This window comes from Macaca thibetana, chromosome 19 (genome assembly GCF_024542745.1).
Source record: "Macaca thibetana thibetana isolate TM-01 chromosome 19, ASM2454274v1, whole genome shotgun sequence".
NCBI lineage: Eukaryota > Metazoa > Chordata > Mammalia > Primates > Cercopithecidae > Macaca > Macaca thibetana.
In genome coordinates, this window is record NC_065596.1 from 17,807,515 (window position 1) to 17,835,098 (window position 27,584).

The following is a 27,584-nucleotide window of genomic DNA, read 5'->3' on the forward strand; positions in this document are numbered from 1 at the left end:
CTGAGGTCAAAAGTTCAAGACCAGCCTGGCCAACATGGTGAAACCTTGTCTCTACTAAAAACTACAAAAATTAGCCGGGCACGTTGGCACACGCCTGTAATCCCAGTTACTCAGGAGGCTGAGACAGGAGGATTGATGAAGCCCGGGGGAGATGGAGGTTGCAGTGAGCTGAGATTGCACCACTGTACTCCAGCCTGGCCAACAGAGCAAGACTCTGTCTCAAAAAAAAAAAAAAAAAAAAAAAAAAAAGAAGTGCTTTAAAATATGTTACTACCTGAGCTTAGCCATGCCAAATGGCCAATACTTCTGATGTTTGAACTCATGGAGGGGCAGAGAATACAGTGATTTTTGTCATTCCTGCAACCAGTTTGCACAGAGAGAAGCCATAAGTCCAACTGGTAAGAACTCTTACCCTTTTGCCAGCATGTTAGGGTTCTGGGTTCCATTCCCCTGAGCCATGGAGCCCTATTGACCCTGGAGTCCTGTGAAGGGGAGCAGCCAAAGAGTTGTCCCTCCTCAAGAAATTGCCAAGCAGTTTAAGACTTGGGGAAATTGAACTCTTCCCAGTTTGGGGGATGGATCCCAGGAGAGTATCCTGTGGTACAGAGGTGTGATTACCCATCTGTGAAGACAGGACAGAGGAGGAATAAAGGAAAAATGTTTTTTTCTCCAGAGTCTAAGGGTCAAAGGAGTTCCAGTGATTTTTTTAAATTTTAATTTAATTTTATTTTTTGACACAGTCACGCTCTGTCACCCAGGCTGGAGTACTGTGGCACAGTCTCAGCTCACTGCAACCTCTGCCTCCTGGGTTCAAGTGATTCTCCTGCCTCAGCCTCCCAAGTAGCTGGGATTACAGGCACGTGTGCCACCATGCCCGGCTAATTTTTTTTGTATTTTCAGTAGAGATGGGGTTTTGCCACGTTGGCCAGGCTGGTCTCAAAATCTTGGCCTCAAGTCATCCACCCACCTCGACCTCCCAAACTGCTGGGATTACATGTATGAGCGGCTGCAACCAGCTCAGTTCCAGTAATTTAGAATGCACTTGAGAGGAGTGGAGGCTGAAAATGATTGGTTGGTTACCCATCCGGAAAGAGGGGAAAGGACATCTCTTTGTTCCTGTCCTTCCAACGAATACCTGGGGTTCGTGATGGAGATTTAAAAAAGAAAAGACATCTCTTTTCCTTTTTTCAACCTTATATCCCCAAGTCCCAGTGACCTTTGCAGGTGCCACTCATAGATGCAAGTGAGACCTTCACCCATGCAGCAGGAAGGCATGGTGGGTAGGAATATTTGCACTTACCTACATACCACCCTATCCTTGTACTGTTGGTAACTTTTGGGTTCCCTAGACCTTATCTATGCTTCCATCCATGAAGCAGGAGGGCCTAATTGGCAGGAATTATCATGCTCACCTGGGCTGTGCCTCTCAAGTCCCACTGTCATCAAGTCCCGCTGCCTCAGGTCTAACGTCCCATTTCAGGACTTTAAACTGAAGCATGGGACAAAAAGGTGCCTCAGATGGGTCTATGGACCCATTAAATTAGTCCCACATGGCCCTCATCAAATTGCAGATAGCAACTGAAGGAGGCTGGTCCTCTACTGCCTCCTTATCACAAGCAGGTGAAGCTGTGGGGCCAGGTCCTTCTCAAACAAGGGAGAGAAAGGGAGTCCCGGGAATTGGGGACCTGGCCTAATCAGGTGCCTCCCTGATATGGTTCGGCTCTGTGTCCCCATCCAAATCTCATCTTGAATTGTACTCTTATAATTCCCACACGTTGTGGGAGAGACCCGGTGGGAGGTCATTGAATCATGGCGTGGTTTCCCCCATCCTGTTCTTGTGGTAGTGAATAAGTCTCATGAGATCTGATGGTTTTATAAGGTGTTTCCACTTTCACTTCTTCCTCGTTCTCTCTCGCTGCCACCATGTAAGAAGTGCCTTTCTCCTTCCGCCATGATCGTGAGGCCTCCCCAACCATGTGGAACTGTGAGTCCGTTAAACCTATTTTTCTTCCCAGTCTAGGGTATGTCTTTATCAGCAGTGTGAAAAGAACTAATATACTCCCTAAAGGAAAAAAAAAGTAACCCCACACATAGAAAAGCTCCCTGTAGTCACAAGACTATGATGACTCCTGGTGTGGTGGAGGAAGAAGACCTGAGATGCTGCTTATGTTCGTGCTAAGAGAGGAACTGAAAGGTTCGGGAGGAGAACTGAAAGGCCTGCTCCAGAGTCCAGAAGGGCAGTCTACCTTCCTCCCTTCGACTTCCAGAATCACCCAGGGATCCTGGATGGTAATAGTGGTCTGAACCATCAGAGCTTGGGAGAGGAGCCCTAGAATCCACCAGTCCTGCTGGACTATTTGGGAGTCTGGTCCTGGACCCAGCAACCTGTGTCTCCAAGGACAGGCTGTTCCCCACCAGTGATCCCCATTGCAAACCAGACAGGGTTGAGGTGACCTTCTTGCACTGCCCAGACAGTCCCTCCTGAAGTGGCCTGGCCTGCTATATTTGCAGCAGACAACAGATGCATCTCAGGGACTATGGAGTCTGTGAAGCTGCAGGGCAGGTATTAGAGCTTTTGCCTTTTTTTTCCTGTATCTCCTCTCTCTTTTCTGGACTTCCTCCAAGTTCCCACTGCAAAGTCTAAGGTGACCACTCCCAGAAGGCCCTCCAAAGTACCATCTGGTCCCACAGCTTGTTTCTGAAGCTCCCTCCTGACATCAGGGCCTGACTATGAGATAAACTCATCCTCTAGGATCAGCTGTCCGTCTCCTCAATCAGGACATAGTTGTGTTTTACCAAGGCCTCTCTTAGCATTTCCAGGAAGGCAATGGGACTCACACCTAGTCCCTGGTCTACCATGGATAGCTTGGTGTAATTGAGAGGCTTAGTCCTAGTCCTTCGTACGCCCTCTGGTATGCACACCTGAAAGTGTTTCCTCTTCTATCCCTTTTTTTTTTTTTTTTTTTTTTTTGAGATGGTGTCTCACTCTGTTGCTGAGGCTGGAGTGCGGTGGCATGATCTCGGCTCACTGCAACCTCCACCTCCCAGGTTCAAGTGATTCTCCTGCCTCAGCCTCCTGAGTAGCTTGGATTACAGGCACATGCCACCACACCCAGCTAATTTATTTTTGTATTTTTAGTAGAGATGAGGTTTCACCATGTTGGTCAGGCTGGTCTCGAACTCCTGACCTTGTGATCTGCCCACCTCAGCCTCCCAAAGTGCTGGGATTACAGGTGCGAGCCACCGTGCCTGGCCTCCTCTTCCATTCTTGTTTGTTTGTTTGTTTTCTTTTTTTTTTTTTTTTTTTTTTTTTTTTTTGAGACGGAGTCTCGCTCTGTCACCCAGGCTGGAGTGCGGTGGCCGGATCTCTGCTCACTGCAAGCTCCGCCTGCCGGGTTTACGCCATTCTCCTGTCTCAGCCTCCCGAGTAGCTGGGACTACAGGTGCTCGCCACCTCACCCGGCTAGTTTTTTGTACTTTTTAGTAGAGACGGGGTTTCACCGTGTTAGCCAGGATGGTCTTGATCTCATGACCTCGTGATCCGCCCGTCTCGGCCTCCCAAAGTGCTGGGATTACAGGCTTGAGCCACCGCGCTCGGCCTTTGTTTTCTTTTTTTGAGACGGAGTCTTGCTCTGTCACCAGGCTGCAGTGCAGTGGCACGAGCTTGGCTCACTGCAACCTCCACCTCCCAGGTTCAAGTGATTCCCCTGCCTCAGCCTCCCGAGTAGCTGGGATTATAGGCAAGCACCACCACGCCTGGCTAATTTTTTTTTTTGTATTTTAGTAGAGATGGTGTTTCACCATGTTGGGCAAGATGGCCTCGATCTTCTGACCTCATGATCCACCTGCCTGGACCTCCCAAAGTTTTGGGATTACAGGTGTGAGCCACCACGACCAGCCCCATTCTTTTATCTCATCATTGAGGTCTCATTTAGTGTTCTTCAGTGGTACTGCTATTCTTCCAATCAGATGAGTCTCATCCCCTTCCCTGGCCCTATATAAGATATAAAGCTCATCCCCCAAATTCTCTGCCACTTGCAGGGTGGCCTGCTTTTCAGTGGTGGTCAGGGTTTGATTCAAAAGTAACATGAAGCTGGGTGCCGCTCATGCCTGTAATCTCAGCACTATGGGAGACCAAGGTGGGCAGATCACTTGAGGTCAAGAGTTTGAGACCAGCCTGGCCAATATGGTAAAACCCCATCTCTACTAAAGATATAAAAATTAGCCAGTGTGGTAGCACATGCCTGTAGTCCCAGCTACTCAGGAGGCTGCGACAGGAGAATCACTTGAACCCAGGAGGCAGAGGATGCAGTGAGCCAAGAGAGTGCCACTGCACTACAGCCTGGGTGACAGAGTGAGACCCCATCTCAAACAAAAACAAAAACAAGAGTAACATGACCTCCTTCCAGGAGAGCTCAAATACTTGGGTTAAGTTCTGGAAACCCTCTATATACCTGTGAGGGCCATCTGAAACCTTCCAACATTTCCCCTTAAATTTGCCTTAAGTTCTATAGAGAAAAGGAGACCTGAACCTCAATGAGACCATATTCACCAGGCATCTGTTTCTGGGCAGTTGAGACTGGGACCTGCCTAAAACAAGGATTCCTATGCTGGGGCAAGCTTGAGACAGAACCTGGATAGGGAGGAGTTGAAGGGGTTGATTCCCCTGCTGGAGGTATCTCTGGGGTATGTTTCCCTATTTCCCTGGGATTACCTCTTGCAGCTTTTCCTGAGAAGGCCATTAGGACAGTTGAATCAATCCTACAATGTTGGCAAAGGTCCAGATTACCCTGCAAGGCAAAGAAGGCCTGCATTTATGGGACCTTGGACCATTTATTTGCCCTCGTGTTTACAGAAAAGTTTCCTTCCTGAGGCCATGCTTCTGTTCTGTGCCTCAAGGTGCCTGGCACTAAGGTGGCAACCAAGGCAATGACAATAACATTTTTGTCACAAATTTATGTACAGACACCAAGGCACACTTTGCTCATCTGTGCTACTCTTAACCTTCCATTTTATACTTTTGTTGTCTAAGCCAAATGCTCATTCTACCCGGTAATATCTCTGTTTTGCAACAACATTCTTAATATTTAACATTGTAGACTGGATGCAATGGCTCATGCCTGTAATCCCAGCACTTTGGGAGGCCGAGGCCAGTGGATGACCTGAGGTCAGGTGTTCAAGTCAAGCCTGGCCAACGTGGTGAAACCCCATCTCCACTAAAATACAAAAATTAGCCAGGCATGGTGGTGCATGCCTGAAATCCGAACTACTTTGGAGGCAGAGGTTGCAGTGAGATGAGATCACACCACTGCACTCCAGCCTGGGTGACAGAGTGAGACTCTGTCTCAAACACACACACACACACACACACACACACACACACAAACACTGTATATAAAGAAGAGATAGGAGCTGGGTGCAGTGGCTCATGCCTGTAATCTCAGCACTTTGGGAGGTCAAGGTGGGTGGATCACCTGAGATCAGGGGTCAAGATCATGCCACTGCACTCCAGCCTGGGCGACACAGAGAGACTTCGTCTCAAAAAAAAAAAAAAAAAAAAAGAAGAAGAAGAAGAAGAAGAAGATATGAGAACCTTGACAACCATGAAAGAAAGATAGATTGGAGACTGGAGGTCCTAGTGCCAACACCCTAATGGATGCTTAGGGACTTGAGTTGCAGGAGTTAGTCCAGGGCCTTTGGATAACACTGAGGCATAGCCTCAGCCAGATACCCTCAGTTGCCCCAGGACCTCCTTCTGGTCTCATGTAACAGGTAGACCTCATGAAAGGAAACGGGATTGAAACAAACCCAACTTTTTCAACAGTTGAGGATGATGAGGGATCGACAGTGTCCTCCCCAGCAAGCCTATCATCCATGTCTTAAGTCCAGCAGCTGTGCTAGTCAATTTTAACTATTAATAGAGGCCTAGTATTTTTCTTCCATTTTAGCTATTGTTGAGTTTAAGGACTCTGAGAAAGGGATAGAAAGAGCAGATCCACTTTTACTCACCCTTTCACTCACCCTTCTGCAGATCCTGGACGAGCCCTCAAAAATACTGTAGGATCCTTGGGGTGTTGATTTCTGGTTGGAAACCTCTGTGGCTGGTGGCACCTTTGCCTGAGTTTTGCTTGGGCCCACTGGGCTCAGTCCACCCACTTGGCCTGGCAGGCTGTACTCAGCTCACACTACTAGGCTGGATCTCATACTTGCCAAGGGTGAGCCAGGTATGGAGGGGTGAGGGATGTGTGAGCACGCAAGCATGAGGTTTGGCCACTGCATGCAGCCAGGCACACCAGCTGCTGCAGCAGGGCAGGCAGCTCCAGGTGCTGGCAGGGACCCTGGCTCTCTGAGAGGCTGCAGCCAGACTAGGTGCACCACAAGCAGCTTCCACAGCTGCCACCAGGGAATGCAATGGCACTCAGAAGCTTGGAGACTCCAGGAACCACCAGGCCCCAGAGAGGGAGTCACAGTCCTGGCTCAGGGAGCTCCTAGGTCCCTGAAGGGCCACAGCTCTTCTCTCCTTCTCTTTACCCACAGCATGGCAAGGGGCATGTTTCAGCCCTGTGGGTTTTATAGCTCTTTCAGCCCTGCTGTTTAGCAGTTCCTGAATTCTTGTCCTGTGCCCAAGAAGAATGAGGTATGTGCACAAGTGGAGGGTGAGCAAGGTGAACAGGAGCTTTATTGAGTGACAGAATAGCTCAGAGGAGGCCCTGGACTGGGTAGCTCCTCTCTGCAGGCAGTTCATCCTGTCATTTTCTGTGGCTCTCAGAGAAGAGGAGGCCCTGGAGTGGGTAGCTTCTCTCTGCAGGCAGATTGTCCCATTGCTTGTCCAGCTCTCAGCAGAGAGGAGGCCCTGGAGTGGGTAGCTCCTCTCTGCAGGCATGTTGTGCCATCATTCTCTGCAGCTCTCAACAGAAGGAGGCCCTGGGATGGGTTGCTTCTCTCTGCAGGAAGGTCATTCCATGTTCGTCCAAGCTCTTAGCAAAGAAGAGGCCTTAGAGTAAGTTGCTCCTCTCTGCAGCTGGTAGTCCCGATGTCTCTGCAGCCCTCAGCAGAGAGGAGGCCCTGGAGTGGGTAGCTGCTCTCCGAAGCTGGTCATCCTGATGTCTGCCCAGCTTTGGCTGAGCCCAGGGCTTTTATGGGCCTCAGAGGGGAAAAAGTGCATTCTGATTGGTCCATGAGCAGGCCTGGAAAAGGCATCACATGTTGCCACTCCAGTCCATAGAGCTGATAGCCCAGCCTCTAGCCTTCAGGCCCTCCCTGGCCTGAAGGTGGGGCCTCACCAGGGACCATCTCCTTCCACCCAGGAGCCTGTCTGCCTTCTGCTGCTGTTCACGGTGCCCAGGCTATAGATGCCAAGGGGCACATGCAGGTCAGCACTGAGCTGCCCTCAGCCCCACTTTGGCTTCCCTCCTATGCTCATTGGTGCCCAAAGTCCAGATGGGGCTGAGGTAGCAGGGAGCTGGCATGTCTGCACTGCCCCAAGTGTGGGCACACCCTGCCTGGCTGTAACAGCTCTGGGGCTCAGCCCCAACTTTGCTTTGAGATGGAGCGGGCATCAACAGCAGGGAGAAGCCAAGCAGTGGGAGCAGATATTTCTGAGCCTGCAAGGGCAGGGGGAACCTTCCCGGGCCCTCAGGAGTACAGGGATTCCTGGGTCCACAGCTGCAGTTTGGACAGCTGCAGCTGCACCTGGGAGGGTGGGGCTCCTGCCTGCTTCCGGGCCCGAGAGCCCAGTAATGCCCAGGTCTGTAGCCGTGGCTTGAGTGGCTGCAGCACCATCCAGGGAGCTCCCACCCCAACTCAGAAGGGGCAGGGCTCCCACTTGTCACCAGCTTCTGCCAGATTTATGGAGCATGCAGTCCTGGCTGGGTCTCTGTGCTGCAGCTAGTATGATAGTGGTGGCTGGTCCAGATGGCCAGCCGCTGCCATCAGTGCAATCATAGCCCACTGCAGCCTTGAACTCCTGGGCTCAAGCAATCCTCCTGTCTCAGCCTCTTGAGTAGCTGGGACTACAGGTGCACACCACCACACCCTATGTTCTTCCTTTTTAAGGTTGAATAAGTTTCCATTGCACAGATAAGCCATGTTTAGTCTATCAGCTCATGTGTCAGTAGACATTCAGTTCCTTCCCCATTATTCTTTTTTTTTTTTTTTTTTTTTTTTTTGAGACGGAGTCTCTCTCTATCGCCCAGGCTGGAGTGCAGTGGCGCAATCTCATCTCACCGCAAGCTCCGCCTCCTGGGTTCACGCCATTCCCCCGGCCTCAGCTTCCCAAGTAGCAGGTACTACAGGCGCCCACCACCACACCTGGCTAATTTTTTTTTTTTTTTTTTTTTTGGTATTTTTTGTAGAGATGGGGTTTCACCGTGTTAGCCAGGATGGTCTCGATCTCCTGACCTGGTGATCTGCTCGCCTCAGCCTCCCAAAGTGCTGGGATTACAGGCATGAGCCACCGCGCCTGGCTGTTCCCCATTATTCTTTTCAATGTTCAAAGTATTCCACCTCAGCCAGTGGGAGTCCAAGGGATGCAGTTTTGAAAATTCCCAATAATGTAGAACCTAATTGAATGGTAATTTCCCAACTGCATAAGGAGGAGGGGGCTGAGTTCCAAAAGCTCATATTTGTAGCAAGCGTAGCCTAAAGATTCTTTCCTGCAAGCTTCCTTCAAAGACAGACGCTGGCCAGGCATGGTAACTCATGCCTATAATCTCAGCACTTTGGGAGGCCGAGGCAGGTGGATTGCTTGAGCACAGGAATTCAAGACCAGACTGGGAAACATAACTGGGAAACATAACTGGGAAACAATAAGACTCTGTCTCTACAAAAAAAGAAAATGCAAACATCAGCTGAGCACGGTGCTGTGAGCCTTTATTCTTGGCTACTTGGGAGACTGAGGCAGGTGGATCACTTCAGCCTGGGAGGTGGAGGCTGCAGTGAATTGAGACTGTGCCACTGCACTCCAGCCTGGACAACAGAGCAAGACTCTGTCTCAGAAAAAAAAAAAAAAGGTAGATGGCTACCCCTGACTCCCATTTTTGTCCCTTTACCTGGGGCAGTGATTCTGAAACTTAGGTGAGCCTTGGAACCATCTGTAGGGTTGGTTAAGCCACTGCTGTCCAAGCACATAAAATTTCTGATTCCATAAACAAGGGTGGGGGAAGAACAGAATGTGTATTTATAGCAACATACCCAAGTGATGCTCACACTGCTGCTTTGGGGACTACTTAGAGACACTGATCTACTTACTTCTAGTGATAGGATTAAAACATTTTTTTTTTTTTTAAAGTTATGGCCAAGTGCAGTGATTTATACCTATAATCCCAGCACTCTGGGAGGCTGAGGCAGCAGGATTGCTTGAACCCAGGAGTTTGAGACCAGCCTGGGCAAGATTTTTTGTTTTGTTTTGTTTTGTTTTTGAGACACAGTCTCATTCTGTTGCCCAGGTTGGAGTGTAGCGGCACGATCTTGGCTCTCAGCTCACTGCAACTTCTGCCTCCCGGGTTTAAGCAATTCTTATGTCTCAGCCTCCTGAGTAGCTGGGATTACAAGTATGTGCCACCACGCTCAGCTGATTTTTGTATTTTTAGTAGAGATGGGTTTTCGCCATGTTGGCAAGGCTGGTGTCAAACTCCTGACCTCAAGTGACCAGCCTGCCTTGGACTCCCAAAGTGCTGGGATTACAAGTGTGAGCCACTGCACCTGGCTGTCTACAAAAATTTTTAAAAATTAGCTGGGCATGGTGTTTATGTGGGAAATAGGCATACCTAAATAGGTGCATACCTGTGTTCCCAGCTACACGAGAGGCTGAGTGGAAGAACTGCTTCAGCCCAGGAGGTTAAGGCTGCAGTGAGCTGTGTTTGCACCACTGCACTCCAGCCTGGGTTACAGAGCAAGACCCTGTCTCAAAAAAACAAAAACAAAAAAACCAAAAGAAAAAAAAAAACAAAAACCAAAAAATGTATCAACATTAAATCACTGCTTATTTTCTCAGCATGATCTCCATTTTTTTTTTTTTTTTCCTTTCCAGCACCACCTGCCCTCGATTAAAAAGCATGGTGGTGTTACTATGACAGCGATCTGGCCTTCTTTAGAGTTTTTATCTGGACTTACTTTCATTCCAAAGTTATTCATTTTCTGGTGCTGTTTGTTCTTCAGTGCAAACACTAGCCCCGCTAGCTAATAAATGTTTGACTGACACTTAAGTGAGAAAACAATCTGGTTGTTTTTTTCGTGTGTGTGTTTTTTTTCTGAGACAGAGTTTTGCTCTTGTCGCCCAGGCTGGAGTGCAGTGGCACAATCTCTGCTCACTGCAACCTCCGCCTCCCGAGTTCAAGCGAGCCTCGTGTCTTAGCCTCCTGAGGAGCTGGGATTATGGGCACCCACCATCATGCCAGGCTAATTTTTGTATTATTAGTAGAGACGAGGTTTCACTACATTGGCCAGGCTGGTCTTGAACTCCTGACCTCAGGTGATCCTCCCGTCTCGATTTTTTTCTTCGTTTTTAAAGAATTTTGTTACTTTTTGCCCATGACACAGCTCACATGAGATCCTGAGAACGTGTGTCCCAACAATCTGATTTTTTAAATAGGAGTTATTTATTTTTTATCCAACTTTTAAGTTCAGGGATACATGTGCAGGATATGCAGGTTTGTTACATAGGTAAACGTGTGCCATGGCAGTTTGGTGCACAGATCATCCCATTACCTAGGTATTAAGCCCAGCCTCTGTTAGCTGGTCTTCCTGATGCTCTTCCTCCCCCACCACAATCCCCAACAGGCTCCAGTGTGTGTTCTTTGCCATCACGTTACTATGTGTTTGCATCATTAGGCTCCCACTTATACATGAGAACATGTGGTGTTTGATTTTCTGTTCCTGCATTAGTTTGCTGAGGATAATGGCTTCCAATTCCATCCATGTCCCTGCAAAGGACATGATCTGGTTCCTTTTTATGGCTGTATAGTATTCCACAGTGTATATATACCACATTTTCTTTATCCAGTCTATCACTGATGGGCATTTAGGTTGATTCCATGTCTTTGTTATTGTCAGTAATGCTGCAGTGAGCATACGCGTGCATGTGTCTTTATAATAGAATGATTTACATTCCTTTGGGTATGTACCCAGTAATGGGATTGCTGGGTTGAATGGTATTCATGCCTCTAGGTCTTTGAGGAATTGTCACACTGTCTTCCACAACGGTGGAACTCATTTGCACTCCCACCAACAGTATAAAAATGCTCCTTTTTCTCCGCAACTTTGCCAGCATCTGTTGTTTTTAGACTTTTTAATAATCGCTATTCTGACTGGTGTGAGATGGTATCTCATTGTGGTTTTGATTTGCATTTCTCTAATGATCAGTGACGCTGAGCGTTTTTTCATATGCTTATTGGCCGCATGTATGTCTTCTTTTGAGACGTGTCTGTTCGTGTCCTTTGCCCACTTTTTAACAGGGTGGTTTGTTTCTTTCTTGCAAATGACAACCCGATTTTTAATGATAAAAAGGAATTTAAAATAACTGCACAAGAGTCTCTAAATCGCAGGCAGAAGGTCCTAATGTCCAAGAGACAAGTGGCTTACAAAGTCCTGAAAAAGATGGGGGTATGCCTATTTCCCACATAAACACAGTTTACAGGTCATTGTAAAATTTTGTGATCCTCAATAAGTCAAAAAAATTTTTTTGTGTGAGAGATTGGTATTATTTAAATTTTCATGGATAACATGAGATTCTCTCTTTAAAAATTTTATCTTTGATCAGGGCACAATGGCTCATGCCTAGAATCCCAGCACTTTGGGAGGCCACAGCGGGAGGGTTGCCTGAGGCCAGGAGTTGGAGACCAGCCTGGGCAATACAGTGAGACCCCTCTTTCTATAAATAAATAAATAAATAACCAACCAAACTAGCCGGGTGTGGTGACATAAGCCTGCAGTCAGTCCTAATTGCTTGAGAGGTTGAGGTGGGAGAATTGTTTGAGCCCAGGAGTTCTAGGTTACAGCACGCCATGATTGTGCCACTGCACTCCAGCAGAGACCTCATTTCAAAAAAAAATCTTTATTGACAAATAATAACTGTATGTATGTATGGGGTACACCTTGATGCTTTGATACATGTATACATTACGGAATAAACAAATCAGGCTAATTAACATATCCATCAGCACATATACTTATCAATTATTTACGGTAAGAACATTCAAAATTCACTTTTAGCATTTCTTTTTTCTTTTTTTCTCTTTTTTGAGACAGAGTCTTGCTCTGTCACTCAGGCTGGAGTGCAGTGGTGTGATCTCAGCTCACTGCAACCTCTGCCTCCCTGATTCAAGCGATTCTGCTGCCTCAGCCTCCTGAGCAGCTAGAATTACAGGCACACACCACCACGCCTGGCTAATTTTTGTATTTTTTTAGTAGAGATGGGATTTCACCATGTTGGCCAGGCTGGTCTTGAACTCCTGACCTCAGGTGATCCACCCCAGTCAGTCTCCCAAAGTGTGGGGATTACAGGTGTAAGCCACCACATCTGACCACTTTTAGCAATTTTAAAATATAAAATAACGTTATTATGTAGTCACCTTGTTGTGTGATAGATGGCCAGAATTTACTCTTCCTGTCTAACTGAAAACATGTGACTCTCTTGGGTCGTCTGAATGTTTCAAATTTGTATCATTCAAATTAGCAGGAAGAATCACACAGTACTGTTCTTCAACCTATTTTACAGATGTGCAAACTGAGACTCAGGGAAAGGTGAAGAAGGGGCTGACCAGGTTTGCCAAGGATTATGCAGGATTAGAAAATTAATCTCCACTTTGGGAGGTTGAGGCAGGTGGATCACTTGAGGTCAGGAGTTCGAGACCAGCCTGGCCAACATGGCAAAACCCCGTCTCTACTAAAAATACAAAAATTAGTGAGATGTAATGGCGAGCGCCTGTAATCCCAACTACTCGGGAGGCTGAGGCAGTAGAATCTCTTGAACCTGGGAGGCGGAGGTTGCAGTGAGTGGAGATCGTGCCACTACACTCCAGCCTGGGCGACAGAGCGAGACCGTGTCTCAAAAAAAAAAAAATTAATCTCCAGTTCCAGAACCCAGGGCTCATTCCGTCACATAGCAGCATCATGCGGTCAGGAAACAAAAGTGTACCTACCGGGGGCCCTTGGGGATCCCTCCCCAGGGCTCGAACCAGTAACCTCAGTTGCAGCCCCTGAACGCTCCCGCCCTGGAGGCTCCAGCCACGAGGCAGCGCCCCCTGCGGGCCACAGCGCGCAGGCGCGGAGCGCCCGTCCCGCCCCCGCCCCCCTCCACGTGCGGCGCACACCTCGCGCTCCCCTCCGCCAGGCTCGCCTCGCGCCTCCCTCCCTCCCTCCTCCCGCCCCTCCGGTCCTGGCCTCCCATTGGCTGCGGGCTTCGTCCCTCCGACCGCAGCTCGGCAGGCCCCCGCCAGGCAGGAAGTCCCGCGCCACGAGCGGCCGTCCGCGCCGTCGATTGGCCCAGGTGGCTGTCAGTCGATGCGGCGGGCCCTAGTCGGCGGCGGGGGCCCGTGATCGGTGCGCGACCCGGGCTGGCGGTGGTTTCCGGTTCCGCGGGGCTGGCGGGCGAGCGGGCGGCCGGGATCGGCGGCGGCGGCGGCGGCGCTTGACAGACAATGAGGGCGGCGGGGCGGCGTTGAGCGGCGGCGGCGGCGGCGGCGGCGGCGAGCGACGCGGGGCCCGGGGGCGGGGCGGGGCGCCAGCCATGGACAATCAGGTGAGGAGCGGCCGCGCCGCCCCAGCGCAGCCCGCCCGGCCCCCTCCCGCCCCGCCGGCCCACCCGGCCCTCCCCGGTCCCGGCCTCCCCGCTCCGCGCCCGCCCGCTCGCTTTGTGCGCGCCCGCTGCTCCCCGGGCCTTTATGTGGGGCGGGGGCGCCCCTCCCCCATCCGCGACCCCGGCCCGGCCAGGGCGCCTCGGACCCCCTTCGGGACCTGGGCCAGGTCCGGAGCCCCCTGGGACGCCCCTGGTGACCCCCCAGCCTGGCTCGGAGCCCCCCGGGAGACCCCTCGGAACCCCAGTCCGATCTGCATCCACCTGGGACGCCCCTGGGGACCCCATTCCGGCTTAGGGACCTCAAGACAGCTCTCGGGACTTCAGCCTGGTCCAGAGCTCCTTCCAGGCACTTCCTGGGATCTCGGCCCTGTCCAGACCCCTCCCGGGACCCCTGGGATCTGCCCTGTAGACCTTTCCCTCTCTGGGTCCAGGGCCAGTCACTGTCTCCTTTCCTGTCTGGACCCTTGGCCCGGAGTCGCCTCAGACTCCCTGAGTCCCCAACCTGCTGCCTGTCCTCCCTTCAACCTCAGCTCAGAGATGAGGCGTCCCCGGCCCCCTGAGACCCTGCTCTGCAGCGTCTCTCTTCCTTGAACCCAGGCCTAGCCTAAGATTTATTTCCACCCACCCCCTACCTGGGCCTGAGCCTTCTCTCCCCTCTGTTCCTGCCCCGGCTGCAGCCAGAGCAACCCTTTCTCCTTCAACCCCAGCCCTGGCCTGAGCTCCTCAGACTCCCTAGGACCCTGGCCTTCTGTCTTTTGCTGCAGGGACTCAGGCCTGTTTGGAGCGTCCCCTCTCTTTGTACTTGCTTTTTCAGACTTCTTTGACCCACCCTGCCGCCTCAGCCCCCTTCTAGTTTCAGGCCCTGGTCACTCTGCCTTAGACCTGGTGGGGCTGTCTCTTTCACCTTCAGATCCTCTGCCCTGAGACCAGGACCAGGAGCAGTTGCTTCTCTGATCTGGATGCCCCAGACCTTTGAGTCACTGATTGCCTGCTGTTGCCCTCAGCTTGGGCCATCTCCGTCCCTGGCATCCTGATTTAGGCTTCCCCACATTTCACCCCAGTCCACATCTCCCTCCCAGGCTGGTTTGTCATGACACAGTCCCACAGTCTCCTGCACAACCTTTGCCTTCAGGATCTCCCACTTCATCTAACGCCCCTCAGCCTGATCAGTCCTGATGTCTGTCTCAGCCACTACCCTCTCCCTTCTTCCACCTCATTTTCGGTTTTTTTTTTTTGCCCCCAGGATCTTAAGAGTCTCAGTTGAAACCCAGGGTGGGTGGGTTCCCCAGCCTCCCTAAACGCTCCGGACGGCCCCTCCCCATTGGTCTGTGTCGGTTCTCATAAACACAAGGTCTTCCTGCACGCTGGTACCCCCTTTACCCAACTCTACGCTGCCTCTTCAATACCCAAGCCCGTACCCCTCTTCCTCAAGTCCAGAACCATTGCTGGCCCCCAACATGGGATCATTTGTTCCTCCTCCCCGGCTGCCCTGGCTTTCAGGGGCGCCAGGCCAGGAAAAGTGTCTTGGGGCTGTGGGGGTGGCAGCCGAAATCTCCGCCGTTAGAAAGGGCAGGTTGGGGCGTCCCTGGCTGCTGGCGCCACTAAGGTGGCACTGTCTGGCTGTGTGGTTTCATGGGTGGGGGGCAGGGAACCTCCCTCCTGCCCATCTGGGCGCCTGTGGCACAGGGTCATGGAGACAGGTGGCTCATGCTTCTGGTACCCAGTTCCAGTGGCTTCCCGTCTGATTTGGGTGTTGCTGCCTTCCTCTTAAGAGGTAAGGAAGAGTTTGCAGCAGTTGATCGGTGGATTTCCACGGCATGGTGTGAGTTGATTTCCGTTGAAGAGACAGAGCTTGTTGCTTCCAATCTGGTATCGAGTTAAAAGCCCAAATGAAATGTACCTTTAGTGTCCACTTTCAATGAAGCCTGACTCCAGGCAAGTCCCGTTGGGCACACAGAGGCGTAGGGTATGGCCCCTGCCCTCCTTCCTTAGTCCCCGGCGGAGACGTCCTAGGCTGAAGCGTGTCTGTTCCCCTTGTGATGTGTGGGACCCCGGAGGTCTGGGTGGCTGTCACTTATGTAAGTGGGATGGTGGAAATGGGTGGCATTCCTGGTCTGCGACGGAGAGAGAGAAAGGTCTCGCTCAGGTAGACAGGCGTGGGAGAGAGCTGGCTTTGCACTGCCCGGTACCACAGTCACCAGCATCTGTGGCTGATTTACATTTAAACTAACTCGAATGACAACTTCAGTTCCTCCATCTCACCAGCCACGTTTTAAGCGCTCAGTAACCACCATTACTGAGCTACTGACGACTGTGTTGGGCAGTGCAGAGGCATTTCCATCATCGCAGAAAGTTCCATCCATGGCGGTGGTCTCCCTCCTTGCAGAAGTATTTGCAAGGGAAGCGGCTCCCAGAGGGAAGTGTGTTTGGACCCAAAGTCTGATTCTCCTTCCCCAGCAAAGCCTTCATGCAAGTTTGAGAGAGGCCCAAGGGCTCTCTGTCCGTTCCTCACAGAGCAGGAGGCCCCTGGAGAAACAGGAGAGAATGGTATCTTTTACCCAAGCAGATGAGTTGGCGGTCAGTGTCCCTGAGGGACTCTTGGCACAGGGAAAATGCTTTGAATCCAGCAGAACCTGGGCCTCCGCTCCCACTAGCCCCTGATGCCACAAAACGTTAGTGCCTCGGTATAGTGGGAAACAGCACAGCTTTCCACCCAGTCGCTGGCTTTGGGAAGCTTTGGTTCTCTTTCTGCTTTCCTCTGTTACTTTCTAGGACTTTCAGACCCCCTCTAAGAGCAGGATTTCCCGCTGTGCTCTGGGCTCCCAGCTTCTCAACATTGACATCTTTTCCCCATGGCCAGGAAAACGCCTTTCTTGTTCTCTTTGCCCCAACCGTAACCCGCATGTTTGATTCCCCCTCCGCCCCAAGTCTGTGCTGGTGTTGTCTGTGGTATTTGTATTTTTTTTGGCAGGGGGATGAGCGAGTTCCCTGCTCACTTAAGGGTTATGTCTGGAAGGAGTGTGGTTTGTTTCCTGGGCTGGGGCCGGGGGAGGGGACTGGGACGTGACAAGGATAAGGCTGAGCAGATGCCGAAGAGATTGGGAAAGGGCCTGAGAGCAGGTCACGGGGACTGGGGCTGCCTAGGGAGCTGGGAGGTGGTGTCAGCATCTGGGCGGTCACGTTCTTCAAAAGGACCAGGGAGCACCCCCACACTTGAATTGCTGCTTGCTGGTCCTGCACATGCTCTCCTGGGTTTGGATTTGAGAGCAGCTGCCTGGCAACGATGTTCTTCAGCAGGGAAAGTTTGTTGTTGATGCCAGGGACCCATTTCACAGATGCGGAAATGCAGTCTCAGGACGTCCTACCAGCAGGCAAGGCTGGGTAGAGTCTTCCTCTTGCAACTCGGCTGGTTCCCCAAACCTGCCCGAAAAGCTCCGAATTACCCAGGTCGCTGGCTGAGGTGTGACAGATTTCCCGCCTGCTCCCAGCTCTGAAGCTTCTCCCTGGAAAGCCGACCTGCCAGTTTTTTTGTCCTAAAGTGATTATACTGTGAAGCAGTTGAGGGCAGGGACCAGAGTCCCGTTTCCCTTTATGCCCGTTGTGGTTCGTCACAGGAGGTTTTGCACTCAGCTTTGCCAGCTGCTGGTTAAATACAAGTAACGGAATCAGTCCGTTTGCAGCCAGGCCCACCTGGTCTGGTGACAGATGCTTTTATTGGGGTTGTACCCATTCAGAAAGTCCACCAAGGCCCCTCCCGCTCCCCGCTGGAGAACCTGGGAGATACCTGGTACACTGTCTACACATCTTTGGGCCCGTGGTTTGTAAACAGTCTGGCCCAGGCCTCCGCTGACACTGTGGTCAGAGAGTCGGTCTTACCAGGAACCGGCGGGCCCTATAAAGGGGAATTTGCATTTCCAGGTGGTCTGCACACCTCTCTGAGAGAGTTTTCAGAGAGAAATTCATTGAGTGCCATCTCATCGCTTTGTCATTGTGCCTTGGATCAGAGGCACTAGGACAGATACAGCCAGAAGAGGGGGGAGGTGCTGGCCCCCAGCCCCAGTGTGCCAGCAGTCAGGGGACCAGGGCCCCGTGTACCTGTCAGTGAGAGGCCCCTGCCCTCTGGGTGGGCAGCTCTCCGCTTCAGAGGACTGTCACAGAGGAGTACCCATCTTTCCCGGTCTCTCTCACCTTCGAATTCAGTGGTTACCACTGAGGGCCCCCCACCGGACCTGGCAGGAGAAGGTTCCACAGGGTGTTTTATTGGGTCTCCGTGGGATTGCCCAAACCTCGTCACCGCTTCCTGTTTGTGCGTGTGTGGCTCACACACACGCACGTGCTCAGCCCAGGAGGACCTCAAAATCCATTTAGGCTGAAAGGGGAAAAGACTCCTCAGTTCTCCCCTCCTGCGGGTGGGGGGGGATGGTTGCCTACGAGGGAATTAGATGCAGTAGCCAAACTCCAGGCGTCATTACACCACTGGGTGAAGGGCAGGTTCCCGGAGGAAGGGCACCTATTGAGAATTCCCACCACGAGACCAGGGAAACCTTCAGATAAACTGGTTGCTGAAGACCTGTCTTAAGGGCTTGCAGGAAGTGCGTGCGGTGCATGGGCTGAAGGAATTGTGAGAAGCTGTTGGAACGTGGCTGGCTCGGGGCTCTTTGCCAGGCAAGGGCCGCTGTAGCCCACACCTGGGGAGATCCACACACTGCATTGAGAAAGCCCCAGGGAAGCTGCCCTCGAGGGGCTGTTTGCCTGGTTTGCCCGATTTGGGATTTGGGCCCTTTGGTTCCAAGTGCCCTCTGCCAGCTGGCCTGGAGAGAAGGCAGTGTCCCAGCTGAGGCCCTCTGCCCAAGCCTAACTGTCCCCAGATGGCCCTTGGAGCGCTTGTGCCCATCCCTCCGTCCACTGTCTTTCAGGTGATTTCCCAGAAGTGCGATGGACAGCTCTTTCCAGGACAGTCCTGGAAGGTTCCCCTTTATCCAGGGCTTTTGTTGGGGAGTGGGTGTCAGGGTGATCCCAGAGGTGCAGGGAAGTGGAAATCCTCGAGACCAAAGCGCCCTGGCTTGTTTCCAGCCATCCAGTCCAGAGGTTCCAAAAAAGTGCCCTCCCGGCAGCAGCAGGCGTTCCTGGTGCCTTGAAGGAACTTGCTGGGATAAAGTTGGGGGAGAGCTACTGACCAATCAGATGCATTCATTCTAAGACATTGTAGAGAGCCTGTCAGTTAACCTCTGCAGCCAGGCACCCTTCCTAGAGAGGCAGCTAATTGATTAGCTTCAATTCTTTGGTCCTAATGGCCAGGGAAAGAGTCCAGGTGGCGTGGGGGAAGGGGGGTGGTTACCCTTGGCTATGGAATTGGCTTAGCTGTGCTAATAAATTATCATGACCTGACAAGTCAAAGGCGTTGGCCGGGGCTCCGCTTCTTGCCTCCCGTTGACGTGGCTTGAGCGTCTTACTGAATCCGTGATTCCTTTTTTACTGCAACAGCAGAGACTCTGTGTTATCCCACCCTTCCGGGGAGTGCCCCCCTCAGTGCTCCACAGTCCCCTGGGTGCAGCAGGCCAGGCACCCGAACTTTGCATCTGTTGGCTGAGTCTGGGGTGTGCCCTTAACCGTGGGTGTTGAGGCTCAAGTTGGCGCCAGCCCCCAGGGCATCGGTGTCGCCCGGGCAGCGCTTTGGGCCTGGCCTGCCGGCTGCGAAGATTACCCATCGCTGCCTCCGAACCTTCCTGTTTACTTTGGCGACTGCGGCGGAGTTCTGGTGCTTCCATCCTCCCCCTCTCCAGTGGAACCACAGTCTTTCACTCTTTCACAATAACTGCTCTGCCGCCTGCGTGCCCTGAGTAGGAACTCCCTGTCATCAAAAATGCCGGGAAGTCGGCCGAGGTCTGAGTGGCCGGGTCAGTGAATAAGTGATTCCGAGGAGACGCTGTCATTGTGTGGGAGTCAGCTCCACAGCAGCAGGGGTCATTCTCCCACATCCTGGTGCTGTTCCCATGATGTATATGTAGATTTCGTTTTCACCTGTAATGCTCCCAGCGGGACAGGGGTTGCCTTCCTGTTTTCTAGAGAAAAAGGCAGAGGCCCACGCGTGTAAGCATAGAGGGTGATCACAGCCGACTGGGGCTAATGTCGGTGTTGTTTTGGGTTTGTCGGAATGCCGTGCTGTTCAGATAGACGCTTGCGCTTGGCCTGAGTATTGCTGTGCCGATGCTCAGCCCTCACCTCGTGTGTTCGGTGGGGGTACTTTTACCTGAGATCCTCATGAATCCGCAGCGCCGGGGTTTATGAGAGCGCCTGGTCTTCCATCCATCCCCACTTTCTTCCCACACTGAGGTTGTCGATGTCGATGTCCCTGCTGCCTGGATCTTGGGGTCACCTGAATGTCCTCCACCCTCAGGTCCTGTCAGTTCTCTGGCTTCAGGCTGTGTTCACCCCTTTTTCCAGCCATTCCCTCTGGTTGCCTCTGTATGGGCTTGAGTTGCCGTTGGTTTGCCGTTTGCCCTTTTCTGCCTGCACCCCAGGCGGTGCACAGAGCGCCGGGGGTCTTTGACTCTGAGCCCGTTTCCCGTGTCTGTCATCCACTTACCACGGGTTATTTCTTTTGTGTCCGACCTGGACACTCTGGCCCGATCCTAGGCACCCCCTGCAGTGTGCCTGGTCCCTGGGGAGTCCCCACCCTCTTTTCCCAGGGAACTCCAGAGGGATAATCGTCCTGAGCCAAGGGAAGCCCCTCTGCCCCATTTTCTTTTAAAAATTAATTTTTAGTTGACAAATAAAAATTGTGTATTTATATCATGTACATGTTTTAATTTACTTTTTAAGTTGCCAAATACAAATTGCACACCTCTGCCTCATTTCTTATACCTAACTTGCTGTGCGCGCAGAACCCTCAGCCCCTCCAGCCAGTTCTTCCACACACTGGAACTGGCCTGTCCTTATCTGCCACCGTGGCCCTGCCCTCTCCGAAAGCAGCATTCAGAACTCCCTGACCTGAGAGGCTCTCTGGTTTAATTAATCCAGCATCGTCCAGGCCTCCTGTCCCGTGGTTTCAAGATAGAGGCTAAGAGGACGAACGAGAGGTAGTCCCTGCTCTCAGAGAGTTCACAGGGGCCCTGGGGGCTGCCGCCAACTCCCAGGAGCGGGGGATGAGATGAATGGGCTCCCGTGGAGCTGCCCACAGGCTTCGGTGGGGACTCAGGGTTGCTCTCCAGCGTGGCTACCAGAAAGGGTCCTGGAAAGAGGGCGGTGTGTGAGCCAGGACTCAAGATGAGTAGAGTTTTGAAACGAGCTTAGGGCACCCAGGCTGCAGCACTAGAAGAGATGAAGAGAGATGGGGTGGATGTTCCTGGTGTGTCTGGGGCTGGCTGTAGGATTGAGCTGGAATGTGCGCGTTTCCTGCATTTCCTCAGTTCCGGGACTCTGAGATACCAAGACAGCGCCACCAACTCAGGCGCAGCTTCTGTGTGTGTGCATGTGTGCTCCTGTGGGTGCACGCTGGACTCTGACTTCAAAAGGGTTAGGACGTGAAAAGAGACGAGTGTCTCAGACTTGAGGAAATACACGCATGGAAGATGTACATGGGGCTCGGGCTTCCTGCTGAGGGAGTGACAAGCCTTGGAAAGCTTTAACATGGCGGGCGGGGGTGGGGGCGATAGGATCTGCCTGCCCCAGCGGCTCCAATCGCGTGACAACTGAGAGCTCAGAGAGGGGGACGGAGAGGGAGGGAGGCCGGCCAGGCGCCGGGGCACTCAGCCAGGTGGCAGGGTCTGAACGGGGCCTCGGAATGCCAAAGAAGAGACAGGTACTGGAGGGATTGCAGCCACTGGGACACACCTGGCCAGTTGCCGAGCGATGGCGTGGAAAGGCGCAGATGGGAGCTGTCTGGTCTGGGGCCTGGGAGGGCGGCTCTGTCGGGCGAGGGCGTGGGACTCAGGCCACGGTCTGGCTGTCTCCCGGCTATCTCAGCACTTAGAAGCAAGTGTGTACTTGGCCGCAGCTTTATTTTGTAACATTCTTGTATTTGATATTAGGTGTCAGGGCGGTATCTGAAAAGTCCGGGGAGGTTTTTACAAAGCAGGGTGGATGTTTACTGTAGGTTCCCTGTTGGTGGTTTTGGCCAACCTAGGTATGAAGAGTGCTTTGAAGGCATGCGGCTTTGTGTTCAGTAGCGTGGAACTGGCCTGCGCTGCCTTGTATTTCAGACCTAAGTGTCAGACATGACATTCGCTCAGCGGAGGGGGCTGGGCTGCCCAGGCCAAGGGTCCACCTGGGACTAGTCACCAGGGGGCCGCAGGCTGGCCTCTGCCTTCTCCTCGGGAACCTCCCATTCTGCTCTTGAAACTGAAAGCCAGTGTTGTAGCTGATGACTTAGGGGAAGGAGAGGGGCCTCCGGGAGGTGCTGTGATGCGTGCGTGGGAATGAAAATGCTGGTGTCAACAAGCTTAGGTGGCAGAGACACCGACAGCCATCCGCAAGATGACTTTTGATAATGCAAGTGCTCGGAAGAGCATCCTCTATGATAAAGAGTGATGGGAGCGGTGGTGGATGCTTTCGGATCGGTGGTCAGGGGAGGCTTCCCTGCAGAGGCACAGTCCAGCTGAGAGCCCAGTGACAAGAGGCGCCAGCCTGGGAAGTCTCAGGAGCAGAGCATCCTAGGCCAGTGCAGTGGCCCCGAGGCAGGAGTGAGCTGGGCTGAGCTGGGGACTGGTGAGGAGGCTGTGCGGGTGGAACTGAGGATGAGGGGGTGGATGGGAGGAGACGCAGGGGCTGCGTGGGAGTACGGAGGGGAGAAGGCACGGGGCGTCGGCGACAAGGTGCTAGCACGCTGGGAAGCTGTCTGTGTGCTCCTCACTGGGTTGAGAGCGTATAGCACTGCTGGAGGTCTTTATCGAAAGTTCTCTGTGGATGAGGGGATAGTCCCCTGCGTGGAGCCGTGTGCTGACCTGGTCTCCCCACCTCTCTCTCCCTCCAGTGCACCGTCCAGGTGAGGTTAGAGCTGGGGCACCGTGCCCAACTGCGCAAGAAGCCCACCACGGAGGGGTTCACTCACGACTGGATGGTGTTTGTCCGCGGCCCCGAGCAATGTGACATCCAGCACTTCGTGGAGAAGGTGGTCTTCTGGCTGCACGACAGCTTCCCCAAGCCCAGACGCGGTGAGTGGCCCCAAGCCCTGAGTGCCCACAGCACGGACCCGTCTGACTCCACTCCTCCCAAGGCCAGGCTCCACCCCTCCCTCAGGAGCAGCAGGACCCCCCAACCGTGAGGTTCCGGCTTGCGTCCCTCGGCGTGGGGGCATTGGAGCCGCGTCACCTCCAGCTGTTGAGTTAGTTGTAGGAAAAACTGAAGGAGGTGGTGGCGGTCTGTCGTGTCGTGATTTAGACCCGGGCTCTGGGAAGCAACAGCCAGGTGGGCACGGGTGGGAAAGGTGAAGTCAGCCAGCTGGTGAGTGATCAGAAAGTTGCCGACTGGCCCTAGGTTTGCTTGGGGGTGCTGTGTGAAAGATTCCGAATATTTGGGGCAGAAAGAATGCAGGAGCTCATGTCACCACCGTCTTTTCTCTTCCGTGTCTTCCCTCTCCCTTCAAGCCTCAGACTGTCATTGGTTCAGCACGAGTGCCTCAGTCGTGTATTCTGTCAGCGCCTCCATCTGTGGCGTGGGGGCCCTGGCCTTCCTGAGGGTGCAGTGTGACGGGGCAGAGGCAGGAACGCACCCAATTTATGATCAGGGAAGCCCTCCTGGGGAAGGGAGCCCCAGGGGAAGACTGTGGTGTGGAACTGGAGAGAGAGGTGGTGGTCTGGGGAGCGCCATCAGGGCTGGGGCCACATCTGCTTTTCTTACCGCTGAGTCCCCAGTGTGAAGCCCGGGGCCTGGCGCATCACAGGGGTTCGAGAAATACTTCTTGAGTGACGTGTTGATAAAGGAATGAGGGACTTGCTGTAGCGAAGCGCTTCAGGGTCAGGAGAGCCCTGGCTGGGCTGGTGACCCCTCTACCCTGCAGTATGGGGGTCCTGGGAGCTCCAGGGGCCACAGGAGGTGAGCCGCACACAAGCGTGGGTGTGCTTAGGTTGAAGCAGGAGCTTCCTGGGAGCCGGGACCCTGGCCCTGAGCCTGTGAGTGGTTTGCAGCCTATTGGGGAAGTGACGGGCGTTGACAGCAGCAGAAGGATTTCATGCTGAAGGGACGCTCACCTCCGATTCCCTCAGCCTGCGGCTCCCCTTTGCCTCTGCATTTCTCCTTTCCTGAGTCTTCACCTTCTCCCCTTTTCCTTCCTCCCTCTCTAAGCCTCTTAGAGGATGGCCACGGAGGCTCCTGACAGCGGCAGATATTTATAAAGCGCTTCCTAATTGTGGGGACACGTGCCATCTATCGAGCACTTCCTGCCCAGCCCTTCATGCGCAGGATCACGTTTTCTTCTCGCCACAGCCCTCTCGTGCAGACAGGGAGACGGGCCCAGGGGGCAGGCCGCTGCCTGTGCATACAGCAGGGTGGGCAGGCTGGCCCGTGGGCTGGGTCCGGCCACTGCCAGTGCGGCCTGTTTTTATTGGTGCACGGCCATGCCCGCTCGCGTGGGTGTCGCCTGTGGCTGCTTTCGCGCCACGTCGGCAGAGCAGAAGCCTGGCTGCCCCTCCTGCACCAGGCCCTCTTTCCTTTCTCTGGCGGCATCCACTCCACTTCTCCTTCACCAACCCCCTCCCCCACTCCCCTTTTCTCTGTCCCCGGAGCTCTGGGATGGGCCCTGGACGCTGATTTCCATCTACTTTGAGACTGTTGATTTCACCTTTGCTCCCCACCATGTTGACACAGCACCTTCTCCAAGCTCCAGGTACCTGGAAGATGGGGTCATGAGTGGGGCTCACTCTTAAGGGTTCGTTTTTTGTTTTTTGTTTGTTTTTGAAGAGATGGGGTCTCGCTCGCTGTGTTGCCCAGGCTGGCCTTGAGCTCCTGGCAGGCGCGTGCCACCATGCCAGGCTTCAGTGTCAGTTTGTAGGCAGCCTTTAAATTAGTAACTGAGCCCTGTTTGTTGTAGTCTGTCTCTGGGGCCTGGAGACAGATAGCAGCCCCATCAAATGTATCAGAAAGTAAACTCCCAGCTCACACGCTATTGCACTGAATAAAACTTGAGAGAGGGAGTGAACCTCTTAAAGCACTCCAGCCTCTGGAATGATACTTGAGGTACTTAAAAAGTATCTTTTACTTCCGAGGCGGCTTACATTATCACAAATCAAACTGGGCAGAAACATGTAAGGTACAAAGTTGCTGTTCCTGGCCTCCTTAGTCCTCCCTCCCCGGGGCCATCTTCCTAGCCCTCTCTGAACTGTCTTCACAGCAGCTCATTTGCTTCTTATTTCTTGAAAATGTAGACAATACTTACTGATTTACCGGCTTGAAGGGTTAGAATTTATCCCAAAGTACCCCCTTTTACCCACTGTCTTCTCTAAGTTTTTAATAGTCCAGTGACTCGCTTTTGCGTTGGTCGTCTTTGTGACTCTGAATGATGATGTGAGCCTGTTTACCTTTGGGATCCTTCACAGCAGAGTCCCACGTCACCCTTTTTAGGGAGTCCTCTGGCTGCCTGGGCTAACTCGCAGTTTCTTTGCCCAATACACCCACACAGCCATATGCTTCTTAGCCTTTTTTTTCTGCTTTGGTTTTCTCCTTAGCACCATCTTAACATCTTGTACATATTACTTCCTTATCTTGTCCATCCCTCTCCCCACCCCAAGTAAGAGGTTTCTATCAGTTTTGTTTGCTGCTACATGCTCGGTGCCTGCAGGGATACAGTAGGTGCTTACTAAGTGTTTGATGACTGAATGGACCCTTGCACCTGATCAGCTTTTGTTAGTGTTTTCTGACTCTCCACTGAGGAAGGCAAGGCCACCGGTACCCTGTCTTTTTTTGACCCTGCTGCACCCCTCCTTTTGAGGCTACACTGGACGTTGTGAAGCTTGTTGATGAAGACCAAGACCTTCACTCCCCGGCTGTGGATTGACTGTAAGAGTTGGGAACTAGCAGTAGGCAGCGTTGACGTGTTTGACGCTGCCACCGTCAGGCTGGTTGGGACGGCAGGACTTCATTCAGCCTCTGTTTGCCGTTTCCCGAACCCTGGGCCACTCCAGGGGGGAGGCTCCAAGTCAGGTCCATGGCAAACGGGTTCTTTTTGGTCATTTTTGGTTAAAATTTGGCCCTATTTTAGCTTGCTTCACATTTGGTCTGTGGCTTTTGGAATCCCCCCTTCCTTCTCCTTTTTGTGTTGTGTCTTTATCAATACCTTCATTTTCCCCCCATTCTCTCAATCATTTCATTTATTCTGTGGCTTTTTTTTTTTTTTAATTTTTTGGCTGGGCGTGGTGGCTCATGCCTGTAATCCCAGCACTTTGGGAGGCCGAGACGGGTGGATCACCTGAGGTCAAGAGTTCAAGACCAGCCTGGCCAATATGCTGAAACTCTGTCTCTACTAAAAATACAAAAAAATCAGCCAGCTGTGGTGGCGGGTGCCTGTAGTCCCAGCTACTCAGGAGGCTGAGGCAGGAGAATCGCTTGAACCTGGGATGCGGAGGTTGCAGTGAGCCGAGATCATGCCAGTGCACTCCAGCCTGGGCGACAGAGCGAACTATGTCTCAAAAAAAAAAAAAAATTCTTTTAGAGATGGGGTGTCGCTATGTTGTTGCCCAGACTGGACTCCAACTCCTTGGGCTCAAGCAGTCCTCCCACCTCTGCTTCAGGAGTAGCTGGGATTACAGGTGTGAGCCGCCTCACCTGACCTTCTGGCTTGTTTGTTTTGTGAAGTCCTCTGAGTGTTTCATGCTGTTTCTCTGTGCCTTCCTTCTCTGATTACAGTGGACTGTTCTCCAGCCACCCCTTTAGCCACCACCCTGGGCCTTTTCTCTCCTGCTCTCCTGAGGTGGTTTGTTTATTGGCCTATGTTTTGGTTTATTTTCTCGTTTTGATTTATTTTCTCGTTTTGGTAGAGCAGTTTCTCAAGTAATATCCCAAGAGATTAATTACTTAAGACATTTCTGGCCAGGCTCAGTGGCTCACGCCTGTAATCCCAGAACTTTGGGAGGCCGAGGCAGGTGGATCACCTGAGGTCAGGAGTTCAAGACCAGTCTAGCCAACATGGCGAAACCCCATCTCTACTGAAATTACAAAAATTTAGCCAGGGGCAGTGGCGGGCGCCTATAATCCCAGCTACTCGGGAGGCTGAGGCAGAAAAATCGCTTGAACCTGGGAGGCGGAGGTTTCAGTGAGCCGAGATCATGCCACTGCACTCCAGCCTGGGTGACAGAGAGAAACTCTGTCTCAAAAAAAAAAAAGACAGACAGACATGTGGGCAGTAAACCCTTTGAGTCCTAGCATATTTGAAGATGCCATTATTCTCTTCTCACAGTGGAACGGTGGGTTGGTTGGGTGTAATTTTGTGGTTTGCGAATTACAGATCGAGAATCCCTGAGCTGAAAATCTGAAATCCAAAACTTTTTTTTTTTTTTTTTTTTTTTTGGAAACAGAATCTCGCTCTGCCACCCACCCAGACTGGAGTGCAGTGTTGTGATCACAGCTCACTGCAGCCTCAACCTTTGGGCTCAAGCAGTCCTCCTGCCTCAGCCTCCCAAGTAGCTGAGACTACTGGCCCACCACCATGCCCAGCTTTTTTATTTTTTGTAGAGACAGGATTTCACCATGTTGCCCAAGTTGGTCTTGAACTCTTGGGCTTAAAATCTTCCCGCCTCGGCCTCCCAAAATGCTGGGATTACAGGCGTGAGCCACCATGCCCGGCTCAAGATCCAAAACT

The 27,584-nt window shown here is 52.5% G+C and overlaps 2 protein-coding genes across 3 annotated transcripts in view; one reads left to right on the forward strand and one right to left on the reverse strand.

The window, feature by feature from the left end:
* The window catches only part of TRIP10 (thyroid hormone receptor interactor 10), a 550,254-nt gene that overhangs the window by 439,205 nt on the left and 83,465 nt on the right, over positions 1-27,584 (reverse strand). The gene's annotated exons all lie outside the window — the stretch shown is intronic.
* Positions 13,542-27,584, forward strand: part of MLLT1 (MLLT1 super elongation complex subunit) — a 76,086-nt gene continuing 62,043 nt past the window's right edge. Inside the window, exons 1-2 of one of the 2 annotated variants that reach the window (XM_050770385.1) lie at positions 13,542-13,738; positions 22,767-22,947. In XM_050770385.1, coding sequence (XP_050626342.1) covers positions 13,727-13,738; positions 22,767-22,947 — 193 coding nt within the window. In that variant the 5' untranslated portion in view covers positions 13,542-13,726. The remainder of the gene's footprint in view (positions 13,739-22,766; positions 22,948-27,584) is intronic. The other variant, XM_050770386.1, reaches the window with a different exon arrangement.